This window comes from Bacillus rossius, chromosome 18 (genome assembly GCF_032445375.1).
Source record: "Bacillus rossius redtenbacheri isolate Brsri chromosome 18, Brsri_v3, whole genome shotgun sequence".
Classification (NCBI taxonomy): Eukaryota; Metazoa; Arthropoda; class Insecta; order Phasmatodea; family Bacillidae; genus Bacillus; species Bacillus rossius.
The window spans coordinates 11357140-11377722 of NC_086345.1; the positions used below are offsets into that span (position 1 = coordinate 11357140).

The following is a 20583-nucleotide window of genomic DNA, read 5'->3' on the forward strand; positions in this document are numbered from 1 at the left end:
TGTAGCTCTACACTGTCACTTCTCCCTGGCACAGACATGTAGCTCTCCACCGTCACTTCTCCCTGGCACAGACATGCAGCTCTACACTGTCACCTCTCCCTGGCACAGACATGCGCAGCTCTATGCCGTCACTTCTTCCTGGCACAGACGTGCAACTCTACACCGTCACTTCTCCCTGGCACAGACATGCAGCTCTCCACCGTCACTTCTCCCTGGCACAGACATGTAGCTCTCCACCGTCACTTCTCCCTGGCACAGACATGCAGCTCTCCACCGTCACTTCTCCCTGGCACAGACATGCAGCTCTCCACCGTCACTTCTCCCTGGCACAGACATGCAGCTCTACACTGTCACTTCTCCCTGGCACAGACATGCAGCTCTACACTGTCACCTCTCCCTGGCACAGACATGCGCAGCTCTATGCTGACACTTCTTCCTGGCACAGACGTGCAACTCTACACCGTCACTTCTCCCTGGCACAGACATGTAGCTCTCCACCGTCACTTCTCCCTGGCACAGACATGCAGCTCTACACTGTCACCTCTCCCTGGCACAGACATGCGCAGCTCTATGCCGTCATTTCTTCCTGGCACAGACGTGCAACTCTACACCGTCACTTCTCCCTGGCACAGACATGTAGCTCTCCACCGTCACTTCTCCCTGGCACAGACATGCAGCTCTACACTGTCACCTCTCCCTGGCACAGACATGCGCAGCTCTATGCCGTCACTTCTTCCTGGCACAGACGTGCAACTCTACACCGTCACTTCTCCCTGGCACAGACATGTAGCTCTCCACCGTCACCTCTCCCTGGTACAGACATGCAGCTCTACACTGTCACCTCTCCCTGGCACAGACATGCGCAGCTCTATGCCGTCATTTCTTCCTGGCACAGACGTGCAACTCTACACCGTCACTTCTCCCTGGCACAGACATGCAGCTCTTCACCATCACTTCTTCCTGGCACAGACGTGCAACTCTACACCGTCACTTCTCCCTGGCACAGACATGCAACTCCACACCGTCACTTCTCCCTGGCACAAACCTGCAGCTCTTCACCATCACTTCTTCCTGACTCAGACATGCAGCTCTACACCGTCACTTCTTCCTGTCATAGACATTCAGCTCTACACCATCACTTCTACCTGTCATAGACATGCAGCTCTTCACCATCACTTCTTCCTGGCACAGACGTGCAACTCTACACCGTCACTTCTCCCTGGCACAGACATGCAGCTCTTCACCATCACTTCTTCCTGGCACAGACGTGCAACTCTACACCGTCACTTCTCCCTGGCACAGACATGCAACTCCACACCGTCACTTCTCCCTGGCACAGACCTGCAGCTCTTCACCATCACTTCTCCCTGACTCAGACATGCAGCTCTACACCATCAGTTCTTCCTGACTCAGACATGCAACTAACTCCCCTCAGTCATCCATCGTGATTCCTTCTTCCCATCCCTCGTAAACACAGAACAGATTAAGGCTCAACAGGGGTAGGCAGCACTCTTATCTTGCAGACCTCACCAACAGAATTTCTGATAGTAAAGAAAAAAACTATAACTTAATTTCTTTATATCAAAACAGATTCTGAGTGTTTGCACAACCATAGATGACAGTGATCAGTCTGATTTTAGAAATGGTGACTATTTATTGACAGCCAATTTGGGTGATTCAAATTAAAGGACATTTAAATTGCTATACCTTAGTTTTTATACTATATAAATTAGTGATGGGTCAAATCAAATCACAATTTTATTAAATCTGAATCTCTAATTCTAATCCCAGAGAGTGCCTCAAATATACCCATCAAATCCAAATAAAGGTGTTGAGGGTCAAAAATAAAGTAACGTAAACTAAATGAAATAATAACTATAGTTTTGAAACATTCTACATTTTAAATTTTTGTTTCACAAACTTAAGTTTCCAGAATCAATACATACTGTTTTTTTCATTATATAATATCTTAAGGGGAATGGTAACAGGAAAGGTATGAAAAAAAAAAAAAAAAAATTGGACCTAGTAAACTTGAGGTTTTCAGTGTTTAATTTTAAATTAACAGTTAAACCTCCTTGATCCAAACTAACTGGAACCACAATTGACTTAACCTCAACAGTGAACACTGGTATACTTCTAACTCATGAGGTATGCTACATCAATTACATGTAAGGAAACAAATATTCATTATTGCGAAGTGTTATTATTTGAGGTTGAGTTGAAGATGAATAGTTTATTATTCGTATTCGAAAATTCTAATATTCACACAGGTCTACTTGGAGATTATTGGCAACTGATAAGGGGTAGACACGAGAGCACCCAATAAACCCATAGGTTTACAACAAAGTCCGCAACATTTCCCCGTCAGGAATCCAAATTGGTTCACACCGGTGGGAGGCCAGTGGTCTGACCGCTTGACTAACGTGACCACCCGAACAATGGGGAAAACGAGTCAGGACGGCACGATTCAGACACAAACACACATCCTGCATTATGATCCTGCAGTGTTCATAGACTAAGTCAACTCCCTTTGATTATAATGTTTTGAAATCTGTACTGCTAAAAGGTTGCATTAACAAATATGGATTACTAGTGATGTCAGTCTTCCAAAAAAGTATTTTTTTTTTTAGAAAATTTTCCAGTAATTTACTGCAAAAATTTTCCAGTGAGTTATGCTTTCACGAAAAAACTCAAATAAATTTCATCAACATTTTTATACAAAGAGACCAAAAATAACATACATTGTGTCTATCTTTATCACCTAACATCTCACTTCACATTGGAAAGTTGGGTAGGACCAATGCTACCCTCTACCAACTGACAGGAACAAAAAAATTATTGTTTATCCAGTTTACCTACCAATCTGCATAAAAGAAATTACTCTATATCGTAGCTATATCAACCTATCTTAACTATGTAAATACATGCTAGTAATAGAAAAATTTTTTTTAACAGGTAATATTATTTCCAGATATAATACACACACACTCGCAAATATGAAATATACGAACAAAACAACCTTGATTACATTTTTTTTTTACGAAAACATAAAGCATTAAAATCAAGAGCAAAGAGTACAGAAAGTCTGCTTTCATGGTGTTTCCATGCAGGTTGCATCGAGAAGCTGACGAGCAGGTTAACTGATCGGGAAACGCACCTTCCTGGAGACCTTCTGTTCGATGGAGTGTATGACGCTGGGCTGCACCCGGCTGAAGGACACGCAGACGGGGTCGAACTCCGTCCGGTAGTAGCAGGCGAGCTCCGCCCTCGCGCTGAAATACCAGAGACACACTTGTCATATAGTCTTTCCTACCCTCTCGCGCGATTCAGAAATTACTGAGATTCCAAGGACCCCTTTACTTGTTCGCCTTCACCACTATCAAGAGGTACAAAACTATTTGTAATATCACAAAATCCCTCTAGAAAATAACTATGTTAAATAGTTAATGCACAAAAAAAATTTTTCGTTGGTTAGTTCACTTCTTACAGATAAGCCCATCTTGTCTATGATTATCTCTGGAACACATCTAACCAAAGCACACCGTCCATCTGAAATTTGTAGCTCTAAAAATTAATTTTATAACTAATCACATTTATTTTATAAGTGCAAAGTAAGACAGTAGTTTAAAGGTGAGATCTAAAAATACAAAAAAATTATTCAAATCGCCCAAAATTCGCCAACTGTACAGCGCATGGGCAAAGCGTTGTTCGCTGCCAAGTCGGAAACAAAAAAGAGAACATTAAAATACCCACATGCACCCATTACTTTCACGCTACCAATCTTTATTAAGGAGGTGACATTTAAGGTGGTTTCAAGAATAATGGATATCAAGGAGGCATACGACTGTAGCAGATCCAGCCCCCTTCCACCCACTCAAAAGCATCTGTGTCTACCCGTGAAAAATCTCAAATTAAACTTGATATTACCCTTCTTTGTTCATAGACTAAGTCAACTCCCTTTGATTATAATGTTTTGAAATCAGTACTGCTAAAAGGTTACATTAAAAAATTTGGATTACTACTGATGTCAGTCTTCCATAAAAGTATTTTTTTTTAAAATTTTCCAGTAATTTACTGCAAAAATTTTCCAGTGAGTTATACTTTCATGGAAAAACGCAAATTATTCTTATCAACGTATTTATACAAACAGACCCAAAAAAAAAAAAAAAACAAAACAACAACATACATTTTGTCTTTTTTTACCATCTAATATCTCACTTCACATTGGAAAGTTGGGGAGGACCCATGCTACACTCTACCAACTGATAGGATCAAAAAATTATTGTTTATCCAGTACCTTAGTACTACACTACCTACAGTACAATTTCCATCACTTACACTTACTTCATTTAAGTAGGTTTAGTATGTTTTCAAATTTTAAATTTCTGCAACAAGGCACTCAGAAGGTGAAGCCCCTCCCAAACCAACATCGCGGATCCACACCACTGGGCGTACGGGCCCCGGCGTGGCGGCGCTCTCACCCGCTGACGCTGTACACGTGCACGTTGGCTCTGTCCTGGTCCTTGACGACGGGGCTCCAGGGATACACCTCGTCCCGCGCGCAGCGCCACCACACCAGCACCTGCCACACGCCACACGCCACACTGCTTCTTCACCACACGGCCGCCTGGAGTCCCGAACCCTCCCACGCACAGGCTCACGACACAGCCAACAGGTGGAGTCAAGATGCTATTGTAAAGTGTTTGCACTCCCGGACTAAGGGTTTTCCTTATGTGTTTTTTTTTGTACCTGGAAGGTTTTTTTATTTGTGTTGGGAAACTTGGCGGAGTAAGATGTGGTGCAAGAGAATTTAGATTGAGAAGGTTGGTGTGGCCTGGCCAAATGTGGTTTTTTTTTTTTTTTTTTGGGAAAACAATATAACAATGGTGGTGGAGAGTGATGAAGAAGCTTGGGTTTGTGTTCCGTTGTGAATGAAAATAAAAAAAGGTCTTCAGAATTTAAAACCTGAGCATTTTGTTATTTGTGAGTGGTATCGTAAGGTGTTACTAAGAGCAACGAAATAAAAAAAAAAGGAGGAAAAGGAAAACGGCGTCAAGGAGCTGGTACTATAGCGATGCTAGGAAAAGCAAATGTTGCTTTGTTTGCGTTTGCGGTCGGGCTGAAACAAAGAACCCCACCAACCCAAGGCTCGACTTGAACGATCCGGAAGCATTACACTATGGTTTTATAAAAGTGCAAATTTTGTCATTAAAAACAGTGTATTTTGTCCTTATCGTCATTAAAAATTAAAACACATGTCACAATAAGTACACATCAAGCACAATTACATCCAAACAACTGCTTCAACAATTCAGGGTAAGACTCTTTAAAATAAACATAAAAAACATATGTATAGTGATGAGAATAAGTTAAACATTTATTGTTTGTGTGGTTTAAGTCAATTTCTGGTGCCTACATATTTTCAATTTACAATTTTACTTTTGGTCTCTCTTATTTTTTCAATACTATTAATATGAAACAAGAAATCATAAGCAAATTTTAGTCTGTATGGTATCAACAATATAGACTGCTTTTATTTCTTTATTTTGAAAAAAAAAAAAAAATAGAAACTAAATAACTTTCTTTACATAATAGACTAAATAATAAATTAGGTTTTCAAAAAAAAAAAACCTAAACTCAATGTTATGAAATTACTTTTATATTTTAATAAATGAAATGAAGTAATTGAGGTAAATTTCACTTAATTTTGTTTTTTGCCTTGCAGTTCAGTGTTTGGCAGTGTAGAGACTTCCATTTCACTGTTATTTCGGTTTTATCCAGAAAAAAAATTATATCAATGTTCCATTTTTATACTGATAAATGCATGAGAAGTAACCTTGTGATACTGAGTTAGGCAAAACATAATACACAACCAATTCCTGAACTATAATTTTCTTTTCTTTTGTGACTCTACTACAAGCAAGCATTTAAGGCTTCAAGATAGGGACAGTAAAGATAGTTATGCTTATAAGGAAAAGTACAAAAATATTCAGAGCAATCGAAACCAGAACAAGCTAAGCCAAACTAAATTTAGAAGAAAGAAGTCGACAATTCATTTAAACAAGAATTAAAGTGAAAATTAAATAAAGATTACATGGTTTAACCACCACAAACTGTTTACAAACAGTGAAGAATTACTTAAAGTTTGCCATGACTCTACTCACTTGTGCTCGCTGCGACAACTCTGCAGCACTGCGCTCGTGTAAGAACAGACCAGAACAAGAACGAATCAAGGGCCCGAACCCTATTAAAGCCAGTCGGGTGAGCAAGCCGTGACTGTGCACAACCAAAGACAACCCTCAGGAGGGGTAGTCATTAAGGGGCCTGCCTCGTCAGGGGTGTATCTGTGTCGGCGAGGTGGGATGATAAGCGCGACGCTCGCCGGTGCTTCTAGCGCGGTGTCTCCTCTGGACTGGCGCGCAGTCTTCTCGTCGTGCGTATGAGCGGTGACCGTAACATTATATGGCGGGTAAATTAAGATAAAGATGTAATGCAAGTCCCTTAAGTGCTTTCAAGAATCTGAACCGGTAGTTTTATGCCTAAAGTTTGCTCTGAAAAACACGTCTTTAAGCCATTTTAACTATTCTAAAAATACAGTTTAAAATCTTAATCTGGAATCTAAACTACGTATCTACTTTTCGACCCTTGGCGAATTCTTAAATGCTTTTTTAAATTCAAACAGACCCCAATCTGGTATCTTGAGAAGTTTTCGAATCATTTTGTTTTTCCTGAAGCTCTGTGCACCATGTGTGTGCCCGGGTAGGCTAGGGCCTTAAAGGGAGAGGGCAAGAGAGATGCACAAGGTGGAGTTTAGGAGGAGAACCAATGTTCAGTGTGTCCACACAAATCTGCAGAGAACTTTCCCTGACTAGTCCATAACTTTCCACAACCGATAATTACAAATTTTTCCTGACGAATTATTCAAAATAACATACTGTTACAGGCAGACGTCTGTGCATACAATTACCCTCCTACTGCCTGACTGAGTTCGTCACCGTCCAGTCTGTGGTCAGGCGACAACGGTACGGCCCGACGGCATACGCGAGGACCTAAATACATTTTGCATTCGTTCTTCAGTAACAAAAGCAAACATTAGAGAACAGTAAGGGAAGTGTGTTCTTGTTTTGTATCAAGTCAGTTACATGTATAATTTTTTCAAGTGTACACACAAAAATATGTAACACAACACATTACTGTACAATTTCATAAGAAAAAAACTACTGCTAATTACGAGAAATTATGTAAAGTGTCTGGATATAATATAATTAAATTTAAGATTTCTTGTTTTAAACAATGACACATGCATACAAATTTCTTTGAATATAAAAAAACACAAAAAATGTTCTTGTCGAAAATACGAAGTTCAATGCAATCTTTCGTTTCGTGTCTGCAAAAAAATTAGTTCTCGCTAAGCCAAATGTAGTAAGAAAAGATACTTAAATTATGCGCAGTTATGGTAAATGTATCTTAGAAAGGAAAAAATGGCAAAAATGTATTTACTGTATGTTACAAGAAAAAATTGATTCAAAATGCACACAAACTAAAATACTTTCCAAATTTATCTATTGACAACCTTACTCGTAACAACTGCATATCATTAGCGTGCATACTGACTAGATTATTTCACCAAATTTGGTAGGAAGTTACTGCAGGCAATGCGTTTCATTAATGCATTTTAAATTTTAATGTTAAAACAGTGTCTACTGACTTTGGCCTGTTCTGTTTAGTACGAAACTATTTGCAGGTTTTATACATTTTGTTTACTATACAAGGCTTTTCCCCCAAGTTTTTTTTTTTTTTTGCTCGTTTAGCAGTTTTCTGCTGGTTTTACGAATACTGCACATTGCTCACTAACGCTTTTGGCAGCTCTCGCTGTAACCCTTTGGAGTGGCTCGAGAAGATAATCCTCTTGAGGCTTATATGATTTATGGAGAAATTTAGATTTGTACTGCAAAACATTATTCATGCATCGTTTTATATTTAACCAAAAAAAAAAAAAAAAAAAAATCAATGATTATGATTTGAAATTATTAATAATAATATTCTATTTTATGTATGTAATTATATCAAAAACAAACTTTAAGACTTAAAAAGAAAATTCACTGCCAGGTTTTTCTTTATTTACTTTATTTTACATTTACGTATTTTTAATGGTCCCATGTAGATTACTCTCTAATTTATTTTACTGTTATTTAGATAAATTTTTATTGGACTCTTGTGAAGTTGTGGGGGGGGGATGGGGGGAAATTCCACTGTAAGTTAAAATTCTACTAGAAAAATAATTTATATTTGTGTATATTGTGAATTCAATTGTAAATTTTATTCGAAAGAAAAGGCATTATCCCACTCATTGCCCACTCTTAAGTAAATTCATTTGAATATCAGGACAGGAGAACTCTTAATGTTACACACCTTTAATTAAATATTCCTAGATGATGCCAATATTCAGAATGCATTGACACGAGCATATGGTGTACCTAGCGTCCACCGAAACATTTATTTAAAACGTGACGGAAAAAACTGCTTCACCGTTAATAAATCATGAGAAGGCGAACACTCACCATGTCGCCGGACAGGCTGGAGGACAGTCTCCGTTCCAGGCGGCGGCCGGCCGGGCCCGCCAGCTCCAGCACCTGCAGCCGCGGCTCCAGCCGGCCCAGCTTCTCCGGCGCCCCCCGCCGCAGCCCCGCCCGAGCCAGGTGCACCACCGTCATCTGGTTGTCCTTGTACGAGACGATCACGTGTGACTGCGTCAGGATCACTGCGGCAGCCACGCGCTCGCACTCTCTCCCACTCTCTTGTCGGCCCGGGAGACTAGCACTCTCGTCAGCCCATGAGACTAACAGTCTCGTCAGCCCATGAGACTAGCACTCTAATCAGCCCGGGAGACTAGCACTCTCGTCAGCCCATGAGACTAACACTCTCGTCAGCCCATGAGACTAGCACTCTCATCAGCCCATGAGACTAGCACTCTCATCAGCCCATGAGACTAACAGTCTCGTCAGCCCATGAGACTAGCACTCTCATCAGCCCGGGAGACTAACACTCTCGTCAGCCCATGAGACTAGCACTCTCATCAGCCCGGGAGACTAGCACTCTCGTCAGCCCATGAGACTAGCACTCTCATCAGCCCGGGAGACTAGCACTCTCATCAGCCCGGGAGACTAGCACTCTCATCAGCCCATGAGACTAGCACTCTCATCAGCCCATGAGACTAACAGTCTCATCAGCCCATGAGACTAGCACTCTCATCAGCCCATGAGACTAGCACTCTCATCAGCCCATGAGACTAGCACTCTCATCAGCCCATGAGACTAGCACTCTCATCAGCCCATGAGACTAACAGTCTCATCAGCCCATGAGACTAGCACTCTCATCAGCCCATGAGACTAGCACTCTCATCAGCCCGGGAGACTAGCACTCTCGTCAGCCCATGAGACTAGCACTCTCATCAGCCCGGGAGACTAGCACTCTCATCAGCCCGGGAGACTAGCACTCTCATCAGCCCATGAGACTAGCACTCTCATCAGCCCATGAGACTAACAGTCTCATCAGCCCATGAGACTAGCACTCTCATCAGCCCATGAGACTAGCACTCTCATCAGCCCATGAGACTAGCACTCTCATCAGCCCGGGAGACTAGCACTCTCATCAGCCCATGAGACTAGCACTCTCATCAGCCCATGAGACTAACAGTCTCATCAGCCCATGAGACTAGCACTCTCATCAGCCCATGAGACTAACAGTCTCATCAGCCCATGAGACTAGCACTCTCATCAGCCCATGAGACTAGCACTCTCATCAGCCCATGAGACTAGCACTCTCATCAGCCCGGGAGACTAACACTCTCGTCAGCCCATGAGACTAGCACTCTCATCAGCCCGGGAGACTAGCACTCTCATCAGCCCGGGAGACTAGCACTCTCATCAGCCCATGAGACTAGCACTCTCATCAGCCCAGGAGACTAACACTCTCGTCAGCCCATGAGACTAGCACTCTCATCAGCCCGGGAGACTAGCACTCTCGTCAGCCCATGAGACTAGCACTCTCATCAGCCCGGGAGACTAGCACTCTCATCAGCCCGGGAGACTAGCACTCTCATCAGCCCATGAGACTAGCACTCTCATCAGCCCATGAGACTAACAGTCTCATCAGCCCATGAGACTAGCACTCTCATCAGCCCATGAGACTAACAGTCTCGTCAGCCCATGAGACTAGCACTCTCATCAGCCCGGAAGACTAACACTCTCGTCAGCCCATGAGACTAGCACTCTCATCAGCCCATGAGACTAACAGTCTCGTCAGCCCATGAGACTAGCACTCTCATCAGCCCATGAGACTAGCACTCTCATCAGCCCATGAGACTAACAGTCTTGTCAGCCCATGAGACTAGCACTCTCATCAGCCCAGGAGACTAACACTCTCGTCGGCCCGGGAGACTAGCACTCTCGTACACGCACCTATTTTTTTTAATATTTTTTAATTGTGAGGTTGTAAAAGTTGTACATTAAATAGTAGGGAGGGGCTACGACAAGATTGTGTGCCTCTGGACCCTTGGTTCCTCTCGACGGCCCTGCTGGTCGGATCCACAGCCACGGCTTCAACAGACACTCCAGTCACATCAGTCCGCACCCCTACTACAGTTGCACTGAGGTGTGTGCGTCAGAAGTTATGTTTATGTGACATAATAAAAAAATAACTTTATATTTGCATGCAATTTATTAATAGAAATGAAATAATAAAAGGACTGGAGTGATGTTATAAATAAGGTAGGTACAGTATATATAAATCAAAACAAATTTAAAAATTTAAATAAATGCTTAGAATTCCATATAAATATAAAAATATGTATAAAGTTAATGTTTTGTTTAGTTAAATAATTTAGTTTAGTTTTAATTAACAATGAAAATCAATACATATGCTGAATGTTTATTCTAATTTATAAATTTTATTATTAATTAAATAATAATGTTATAGTTTATAATACAAATAAATAATATACAAAGGAACATAACTTCACTTATACAAATACACTTGAAAAATTACTTGAAAATGTTTATTAACACAATTTCTATCACTGACATTAATTTATATTAAATAAATGTTTTTGATTATGTGAACAAGTATTCAATATCAATCACACAACTAGAAGTTTTAAAAGCACATATATATAATTTTTATTTGTATTTAGCCTTTTTATGTCTGCAGTCTTTTTTTATGGTGCGCACATATTGTAAAATTTCACTCTATATACAAGAGCTGACTGTAAATTTTAAACCCATAACTAATTGCAAAGTAACAAACAACCTAACAACTAAATTATACGAATGGTAGATAATTGTACAAATCTTTCAAAAGTTAACATAACATATACATTTTTACAGAAGTAGTAGATATAATTAAGTTACATTTAACTCCTAGTTACTTTCTTTAATTCACTTTGAGGCATGCAGTATGATGATCTCTATGGACACTATACTGTTTGGATTTTAAGCCAGGAATCCAATTTAGTTACGTTTAATTACTTTTTATTTTCTTAAGTTGAGTTCTGATGCATGCAGTATCATGATCTCTATGGATATTCTCCTGTTTGGATTCCAAGCCAAAATTAAAGTTATGCATTCAATTACGAAAGATACATGTGTATTTATTAGATCTACAAAAAAAAACCTCGACCGCTTTTGCTCATACAAGAACTTAAAAATTCAGTTGGCTATACCTAGCTACCTACCAAATTGTGTAAAAATCGAATCAACTGTTCGAAAGTAATCACGGGGAAAAAGTCGCTTACAAATGCTGATCTTGCTAGTAACTACAGAGACCTCGCTTTTCTTGGTCGACAAACGCGTGCAGGCTAGCAAGAAAGAATGACAGCTCACCGTCCGAAATGCACTCCGACAGCAGTTTCCCGACCAAGTACTTGTCGAACGACACTCTCGCGAGATCTCCCGTGAATACGTCGACGCAGATGTTCACAAGGAGGCCCGAGCTGAGGATTATTTGCAGGATGCAGCTGTCTCGCCACTGGCAGAACACAACCTTGTGTTGGGACAGTTGCTCCTGGAACAAAAGAAAAATGAGTTCGTGGAGTCCACACGTGACGGAAGTGAAACTTCTTGCATCTTGCTCAAGTGGAAGTACACTGATAGCGATGAATAATTAAAAATTATTTTCATTTCTAGTCAAACAATTTTATGATATTGTATCGCTGTAACTGCTACGTTTTTGTAATGTTGGAAGACTTTATGGCTAACAGATATAATTTATACAACCAAACACCAGGTCAGGTCTGTTTCTTTAAAAAATAATGAATGTTTTTTATGGACTTATTACCCACAATCACAAAATAAAATTCAAATGGGTGTTTAATGCTTTGAAAACCAAAATGGCTGTCAAAATGTGGGTGTGAATGTGTACCGCTGTTCTCTCTCCTTTGAGTTGGTGATCAGTGATACCGAGTGGGCGAGAGAAGATGAAAGTGAGCAAGAGTGAACTAGAGTGAGCAATAGTGGGCAAGAGTGAGCAAAAGTGAACGGGAGTATTAATGTGTGATATTAGGCCCGAGTGAGCGAGGGTGAGTTAGAGTGAGTTGAGGGTGAACAGTGAAACTGAGTGAGGGTGAGCAAGATGGAGTGAGATGGGTGAGAGTGAGTGAGACAGAGTGAGATTAAGACTGTAGGTGAGTGGGCAAGAGTGAGCAAGAATGGATGCAAGTGAATGAGTAAGAGTGAGTGAGAGAGTAGGACAGAGCAAGGGTGGGCAAGATGGAGTGAGAGGAGAACAGTTGGAGTGAAGCATAGGTGAGATGGAGTGAGAGTGGGTGAGCTGGAATGAAAGTTGGCAGAAGTGAGCGAGAGTGGGCAGGAAAGGATGATCACGCTCGCTGGCACAGCAGCCTCGTTGCAAGCACTCGCCTCCAGCTCCTTCACAGCGTCCCTCAGCTTGTCGGGCCGCTTGTTCGGCAAGAACCACGACAGCCCTCTCTTCTCCGCGTACGTCTTCTTGCTCTCGCTGTACGGCGAGTCACACGCATCTTTCTTCTCGTGATACCTGAAGCAATCAGCGTGCAGCACACTCAAGTAAAGCCAGGGGCGCAACAACAGGAGGGGGGGGGCAAGGGTATTTTGCCCCCCCCCCCCTCCCTCCTCTGAAACCATGAAGTGGGGGCAAACTGGGGCAAAGAAAGTGATGTGTAATCAATTTTTAGATAATAAAACTGCTTAAATAGGACCATTTTCCACCTTGAAATACAAATTTTCCCGGGGGAGGACCCCACCACCCCCCGCTTCTATAGGGGGGATCGATGATTCTTTATAAAAAGGTATATTCCCCCCCCCCCCCTTCTGGAAATTGAGTTGTTGCGCCCCTGAGTAAAGCACCAGTGAACAGCCTAACTCACGACGGGCCACGCTCGTACGACGGCGGCAAGAGAGAGTAACAGCCCCCAGTGCGCCCGTCCGTGAGCGCTGTGAGCTGTGCGACGGCTGAGTTCTCCTGAGCCGAGCGTGGGGGGAGCTCGCCCCGAAGACCTGTCATCGAGTTTTCTAGCACTTGTGCTTGACCTGGCACTTCGGGCCCCAAGTGTGCGGCTCAAACAAGTGCACCAGTCGAGTGTACCTCCGGTACTCTTTCCATTCATGAAGTCTAGCAGCCCCACCACTACAACTGCCAAACTGTTAAAGTTAAACATCAAGTGGTACATGATGCTTGATGTTTTAATTTAATTCATCAAAAGATCCTGAGCAAACCAATCTCTGATATAACAGTACTAACAAATTATGTCCAGTCTTGTGGACTTACGATTATAATTCATGGTTAGGTCACAAATTTTTGTAACGTCAACAATATTTTTATGTACTAAATTTAAACAGAAAGCATCATGCACCACAGGACAAAATGTAAACAGGATCATGCTATCAGGATTACCTTGAATACGTGATACGGAAAATGTATCCCTTGTCACCATGTCTTCAATGGAATATAACAGTGAATAGTTATATAATAGCTAAAATACGTTACATAACCCTATTGGAAAGGTCTGTACAAATCGTCACAATCCCAATGCTAAAACCAGATCAAACTCAGAGTTAAGACAAACTCAGAGTTAAGACAAACTCAGAGTTAAGAGTGTTGATACATAATTACGAGTTGCAAAATCATGTAAAAATTTACAAAAGTGTTGGAAAGTATACAAAATCATGCGCTACTGCTACCATATGTAACTCGCTGAGAAGATGTTTAAAATCGAAAGTTTTTTTATATAAATTTTTAAACACCACGCTTCAAGAAATATTCGTTACATACATTACACAGGTTAACTCTGTTATCTACTCACTTCTGTCACCCTGTCATTCTGATATTTTCACTGATAGTTTCAATTCAAAAACAAAATTCAAGTAAGGTTTTGAAATAACATAATTATAACCATACAAGTTTTGGATTGAAATGGATTCAGTGTTTCTGCTAGGCTAGTTAAATAACTAAATGATAGTAACAAACCAATTTTAAACCTGTCTAAAACACTGCTTCATTTTAACACCATGGTTATTATTTGGAATTGTTGCGAGGCATTCCAAGCAACTGGTAATTTTATAGTACAAAAAATTTTCTGTTCCTTTCTTCTAGTGTGTTAAACTATATTTTGTAGTTTTTTTTACAAGTGAATATTTCTCAATTTTGCAAGTGTAATAAATGACAGTCAAATTAATCCAAGGTGACCTGAATGCACGCCTGTTAAAAGCAGTGCGCCGAATTTTGGAGTTCATAACACAAGTATATTTTACTTCTTAGGGTACATATTCATTTGAAGTAATATTTTGTAAAAATTTTTAAATGATATTTTGTCATCTTTAATGTTGCATAGTTGGCTGGGCAGATTTTAAAGGTTGAACCATAACTGCTGTCGCTCGTGAACAATTTGCCACATGAATACTTTTCAAATGAACTGATGTCGGCAGTGAACTGTTGTGTATCCTAAACGGCAGATCCCGGCGAGTGCTTCGGGGCCTTGGAAAGGCTGCAAGGGAGTGTTACCCTGGTTCAGTTGAGTTCAGTCCAGTCCGCCCCACTCTGTTTGAATTGTTACTACATCACAGCATTCTGTAACCTGAGGTGAAAAACTACAAATGTGAGGCGGTAATATTCTCACAGCACTGCTTTTCCGTTAAATAATAACAGAATTCCGAAAACACTTTTTTCAAACACTAGAGACTTTCCCCTATTTATCCTAAAAGCAGTGTTTATGAATCCCCATTGGTTTCTGAAAAATCACAGTTTAAAACTTACATTACAATGCGTGTCATCGAAACGGCTGCCACTTTTTTTATTGCTTTCCTGTGTGGGTCGGTGTGGGTATATGATTTGGAAAACTTAAGTTTAATCATGAGAATAGTCAATTAAGTTAGGTTAGCCACATTAAAAATACTTAAAAACATTGTGGATGGTTGGTTAGGTTGGTATAGCTCCATTACATATACCTTAAAATTACCTGTGGAGGCAATTATTGAGTTTGCAGAGGATAGCGATTTATGTTGTCATCATTGGTTGAAATGGATCAGCTATTAAGTAAATACAAGACGGTAGGTGATATATTTACACGTGGTCTGCAGTTTGCTTTGTTGTGTCGAAAAATGACGAGGATCTAGGATGAAGACAATATTCAGTGCTAACTCTATTTACCACAGCATCCACATTTGCTAAATCACCCCTCCCCCCCTCCAACTCATTTTCTAGCCCTTCAATCATACGGTATCATACCATCCTTAATAACAAACACTTGTATTTGCATCTTAAATACAAGTATTTATTGACTTTATTTGTGCTTTGTTTTTGTCATCATTTTTAATTCAATATTCCTTCTCATTTGCAATACTTTCACCCGCGAAGCTGAAGCAACCTCAAACTTGTGGTCGCTCCATTGCACCCAAAGGGTATGCTGAGATTAGATTAAAAATATTCTACAAAATAATTTAAAAAAAGTTATTTAATATTGCATAATCCTAAACACATTGGGCCATTGGAACATTATATTTGCTGGTTTAATTTAATATGTCGAAAGATCCTGAACATAAAAAAAAACTTGTGACTAATGATATAACAAATTCATAAGAAATTAAAAATTAAGTTTCCTCAAGACCTGTGACATAATTTGTTTGTATAGTGATATTCAAGTTTTCATTATGTCCATGACCTTTGGACATAATAAATTTAAACAGCAATTACGATAAGATCAAGATCAATGAATAAAACATCATTCGATCAGAAAGAAGGAAAAAACTTGGATAGACAATATGGAAATATTAACCAATAGCTAAACTGTTTTTACATATACGGAGTTCCATCGACAATTTGTTCAAAAGACAGTCTGTGCACAGATATGATAACCTATTTTGATTTGAAGCATGACTTTCAACTGGCTGAAAATACGCAAGCTTAGATTTTCGTTTGTGAATATTAGGAGAAAATAATTTAGCAACAATAAATCAAAATTTGTTAGGCTACTTAAAAAACATTGACTTAACCTTACCTAAAGGCGCCAAAATCTGAATCTTTGATTACAACCTCATCCTTTAAAGTCCAAAACTGAGCTTGGCTTAGTAGTGTTATCATTATAAACCCAACATCCAGTTAAAAATAAGTGGTTTACAACTTCTCCTAAGACGTAAATGAAATAACATAAATTTTGGCAAGGGTATAGTTAGTTGCCAAAGGGAACATAAGTAGACTTGTTACACCTGCACGATTTTTTTGACAAACTTAATACCAAAGAAATAAAATTTGAGAAAACGAATAGAAATGTCAACAGAATACTAAATCAAATCGAATTCAATTCATATTGACATAACAACACAAACAAAAATTTGAAAAACAAAAATAATTAGTATAACAGAACATTGAGTAAAGTGACGTTGTAAATGAATATAGGAGTATGCAAAGAGTATGAGTACAGTTTTGGATCATATATACATATAAATGGCTTCGCCTTCTTTCAACAGTTATTGTCTTTGGGCACCTGAGAAATTTTTCAACATTCTTGTACTATAAATTAAAATTACTACTTTACAGCTACTCTCTCATGACCAAACGGTAACACTATTAAACCATATTATACACTATTTGCATATTATAATAACATGGCATTGAAACAAAGCAGAAGAATTCCGAAGTCACCCGAAGGCAGGTATTCGGTAATCTTCGGGTAATACTCGGCGTGAATCGTACGCTTCCCTAAAACTGAGTTGTTTGCTAATATTTTATTACTCTATGGTGTACTTTACCGCCAAAATAGTTATTCTTGTATGAATGTGCCGGTCAATTCCAAGGTTAATTGTTTGCAACATTACGTTCTTTTGTAATTTTTGGTTGCGACAATGAAGAATAGTTTCTAAATGCCGCTTACTCTGTGTTAATATTAATTAACATTCGTGTATCTTCTTTTCTGGTATAAAATTAGTTGGAGGTATTGTATCAAATTTTAAATTTATTGTGTCAATGTCTATTTAAATATATTATTTTTTTTAAGTTAAACTGTGTAGTGTTAATTAAACGCATATTTGAACCTGCTTTTTCATAATGGATTTGTATTATAATTCATAGTCATATCTCTTAGTATGCACACACAATACTACGGTGCTACCTGCTGTCACTGTTCTGTCGGCTTCTTGCTGGTTCTAACGTGTTTGCATTCTACAGTTTATGTATCGTCTTCTGGGAAACTATTATAAAGACATAAAAAATCGCACACACATTGTAGGAAATCAGGATGAGTATGCATGATTTCATATGGCGGGATGGTGATGTAGGTTTCTTGTGGAACGAGCGAGAAGATTGTACATCTTTTCTTGTAGTGTGCTTGCGAATACTTTAGTTTTACAGGTAGGAAAGATAGATTTCGAGAGGGTGGATACACCCCACCCCCAACGTCTCTCCTCCGGGACACAGGTAGAACAAAGGGTGTTTAGAGGGAGGAGGGATCATGGGTGGAAGATTCAGAGAGAGGAGAATAATGGAAAGAGGAAGGCAAGTATTCATGGTGTGGATGGGAAGGTAGTGGAATATACCAAATGTGAGAAGAGGAAAGGACTTGAAGAGGCTTCAGAAAAAAAAACCTGTTCACCATGGTTTCAAGGAAAATTACTCTTTACAAACACCTAAGCAAAATATAAAATTTTAATGTAAAATTTTTAATTAGTAGGTACCTAATAATTAAAAAAAAAAATGTATTACACTGCAACTATCGAAAACAAGATGGAAAAAAATCTAAACCAACTTGGCTTTTAAAAGCACTACCGACTACCTTAGTTAAGATTCCTGCACCCTGAATTAACTAATTTTATTAATTCATAGTGATCAAATTAAGTATTGAGAAAATAACACCTGTGCTCAGCGATAGCTTCAAGCTTGCTCAACAATGGTCACTGTCCACATTTTCCATTTGGGGCGTCAGTTCATCCGTATATGTTCTTAAGCATCAGCCGCATGCGTAGAAAAGCTGAAGTAGCTTGGACGTGAAATAATTTCTTGTTCCAATAAATTCTTTATACATTATATATTAAACTAATTTTCAAATGCCAGAGCAAAATAAATGGGCAAATATATTAGATTCCTTTGAAGAACGAGCCTTTTATAGTATCAGTATTTTATATTCACTTTTAATATTAATAGGTTGTGGCACTACACGTTCAATTTATTATTGAGTTTATAATGCTTACAGAGGATGAACTAGTGGTTGTGTTGATGTAATGCATATATGCAGTGGTAGTGACAGTCTTATTATCATAATGTGCATTTCATATTTTCAAGCTCATGTATGCCTACAGTTATTCTGTATGCATGTCCGCAAATGTGTGCGTGAAGCAGTGAGGAAACTGGGTAAATATGTAGTTGAGTGGTATTTGCAAAAAAAAATGTTAAAAATCTGAAAATACTGCAGCCAAACGCCAGAAAACTGCAGTTTGACTACCAGTGCTTCGATTACAAAGAACAATAATGAGATATTAAAATCCCTTAGCATGGGCCAATTGTTGTGTGTATAACTAAATCTTGTTTATATGGTGCTTCAATAATACATGCGTCTATTATCAATATAAGTTTATTTATATTTACAACCATTATCAGCATATCTCTTTAAATGCTGTGCATTTACTAAGTACGAATGTTGTACATATTTGATTTACTTTTACGGCACAAGGTAATAGTAACTGCTATTTAATGTATTCCTTTACAATAAGCATAAGCAAAACTATGTCCGCCTATGTGTAGACCCAATGCTATATGCATATTCCCTTATGATTATACGTAACATGTTGCGGAAACGTTCCTAACGTACATAGGGATTGGTTTACAGTGTTCTCGTAAATATGTAAGCGTATATGTTACCTACACCGGCTATGCGCTAACGTCTGAGTAATAACGAAATATCAAGCTAAATTAAATAGTGCTGGCGCACAACACGCAGTTGTAGAGAGCCGAACTAACAATATAAATTGCATACAAATAATGGCGGGCCCAACACTCAGCGATCGCCGTCACTATTACCAGCATTTACTTTGCAAAATGTTATGCCGCGGATTTACGGTTTCAAGATCTACGTAACACGAATCTAGGTTCATGACGGTCAGTCCGTATTCGGGCAGCATGACGACGCTGAGTGTAAACGTAACTCGTTAGCGCTAACCGGCGGACTGTCCCCTTAGACCTACTGGGCAGACAGCAACTATAGAGAGCTGAGAGCCCGCTTAAATACTCTAAAAAGAACTAAAATCACAGATGTCGCTAGTGTTGAATCTAGAGGGAAAAAAGGGGAAGGATGAGAGGCGGTGGAGGGGGAACAAGACACCTAGAGTGGGAGTAGGGGAAATGAAAGGAGGTGGCGCTGCATCGCGACTGACGGCGACTGAGAGCAGCTACTGCTGCAATACTTTTATTATATGCTCTTTAAATTCCTCTTTTCATTAAAGCTGGCGGAGATAAGAAATTCCAAATACTTTAGGAGATATCGCCGTTCTTAATTTTGCTATAGAAGATGTGTGTAATCATTCGACCGCCGCCATTTTTGTTATTTTGCCGTGTGTTCGTGAATGCCTAATAATTAAAATGGTCGATTAGGTGAGGTCAGTTACATTATAAATACTTTGAAACTAAGGTGACATTAAAAATAATGTGAATTAATTTTAATTATTCTTTAGTTTTAAATTATTTATAATGTAACTGACCTGACATAACCAACCGGGACAAAGGATTGACAGTAGGAACTCACGTAATTTTTTTAAAATTATTACTTGCGCAGCAATATTCAAATAACAAAGAAAACATTTGAAACGTTAAAAACTCACCTAAGTTAGAGGAGGCTACAATTCCTTTGCCATTAGTAGAAAATGATGTAGTCGTTCACCTACATCGTGAAAAATAAAAAAATTCATACTCGTAAACAAGAAACAATGGTGAATGCGCATGAATGGAGGTATTGTGATGAAATTAAAAAAAATTTGATTTCTCCTGAAGTATTTGGAATTTCTTATCTCCGCCGGCTTTAATGAAAAGAGGAATTTAAAACGCATATAATAAAAGTATTTTCAGATTTTT

General features: G+C 39.3%; 2 protein-coding genes across 3 annotated transcripts in view; one reads left to right on the forward strand and one right to left on the reverse strand.

Moving 5' to 3' along the window:
- Window positions 1–16882, reverse strand: part of LOC134541058 (WD repeat-containing and planar cell polarity effector protein fritz) — a 48060-nt gene extending 31178 nt beyond the window's left edge. Inside the window, exons 1-6 of the mRNA XM_063384200.1 lie at window positions 16526–16882; window positions 12915–13050; window positions 11880–12060; window positions 8562–8761; window positions 4482–4582; window positions 3158–3272 (exon numbers count right to left, since the gene is read on the reverse strand). Coding sequence (XP_063240270.1) covers window positions 3158–3272; window positions 4482–4582; window positions 8562–8761; window positions 11880–12060; window positions 12915–13050; window positions 16526–16608 — 816 coding nt within the window. The 5' untranslated portion in view covers window positions 16609–16882. The remainder of the gene's footprint in view (window positions 1–3157; window positions 3273–4481; window positions 4583–8561; window positions 8762–11879; window positions 12061–12914; window positions 13051–16525) is intronic.
- A 374-nt stretch (window positions 16883–17256) lies between these two features.
- Window positions 17257–20583, forward strand: part of LOC134541318 (lymphoid-specific helicase-like) — a 47499-nt gene continuing 44172 nt past the window's right edge. Inside the window, exon 1 of one of the 2 annotated variants that reach the window (XM_063384721.1) lies at window positions 17257–17458. The gene's annotated coding sequence lies outside the window, so the exon portion shown is untranslated. The remainder of the gene's footprint in view (window positions 17459–20583) is intronic. The other variant, XM_063384722.1, reaches the window with a different exon arrangement.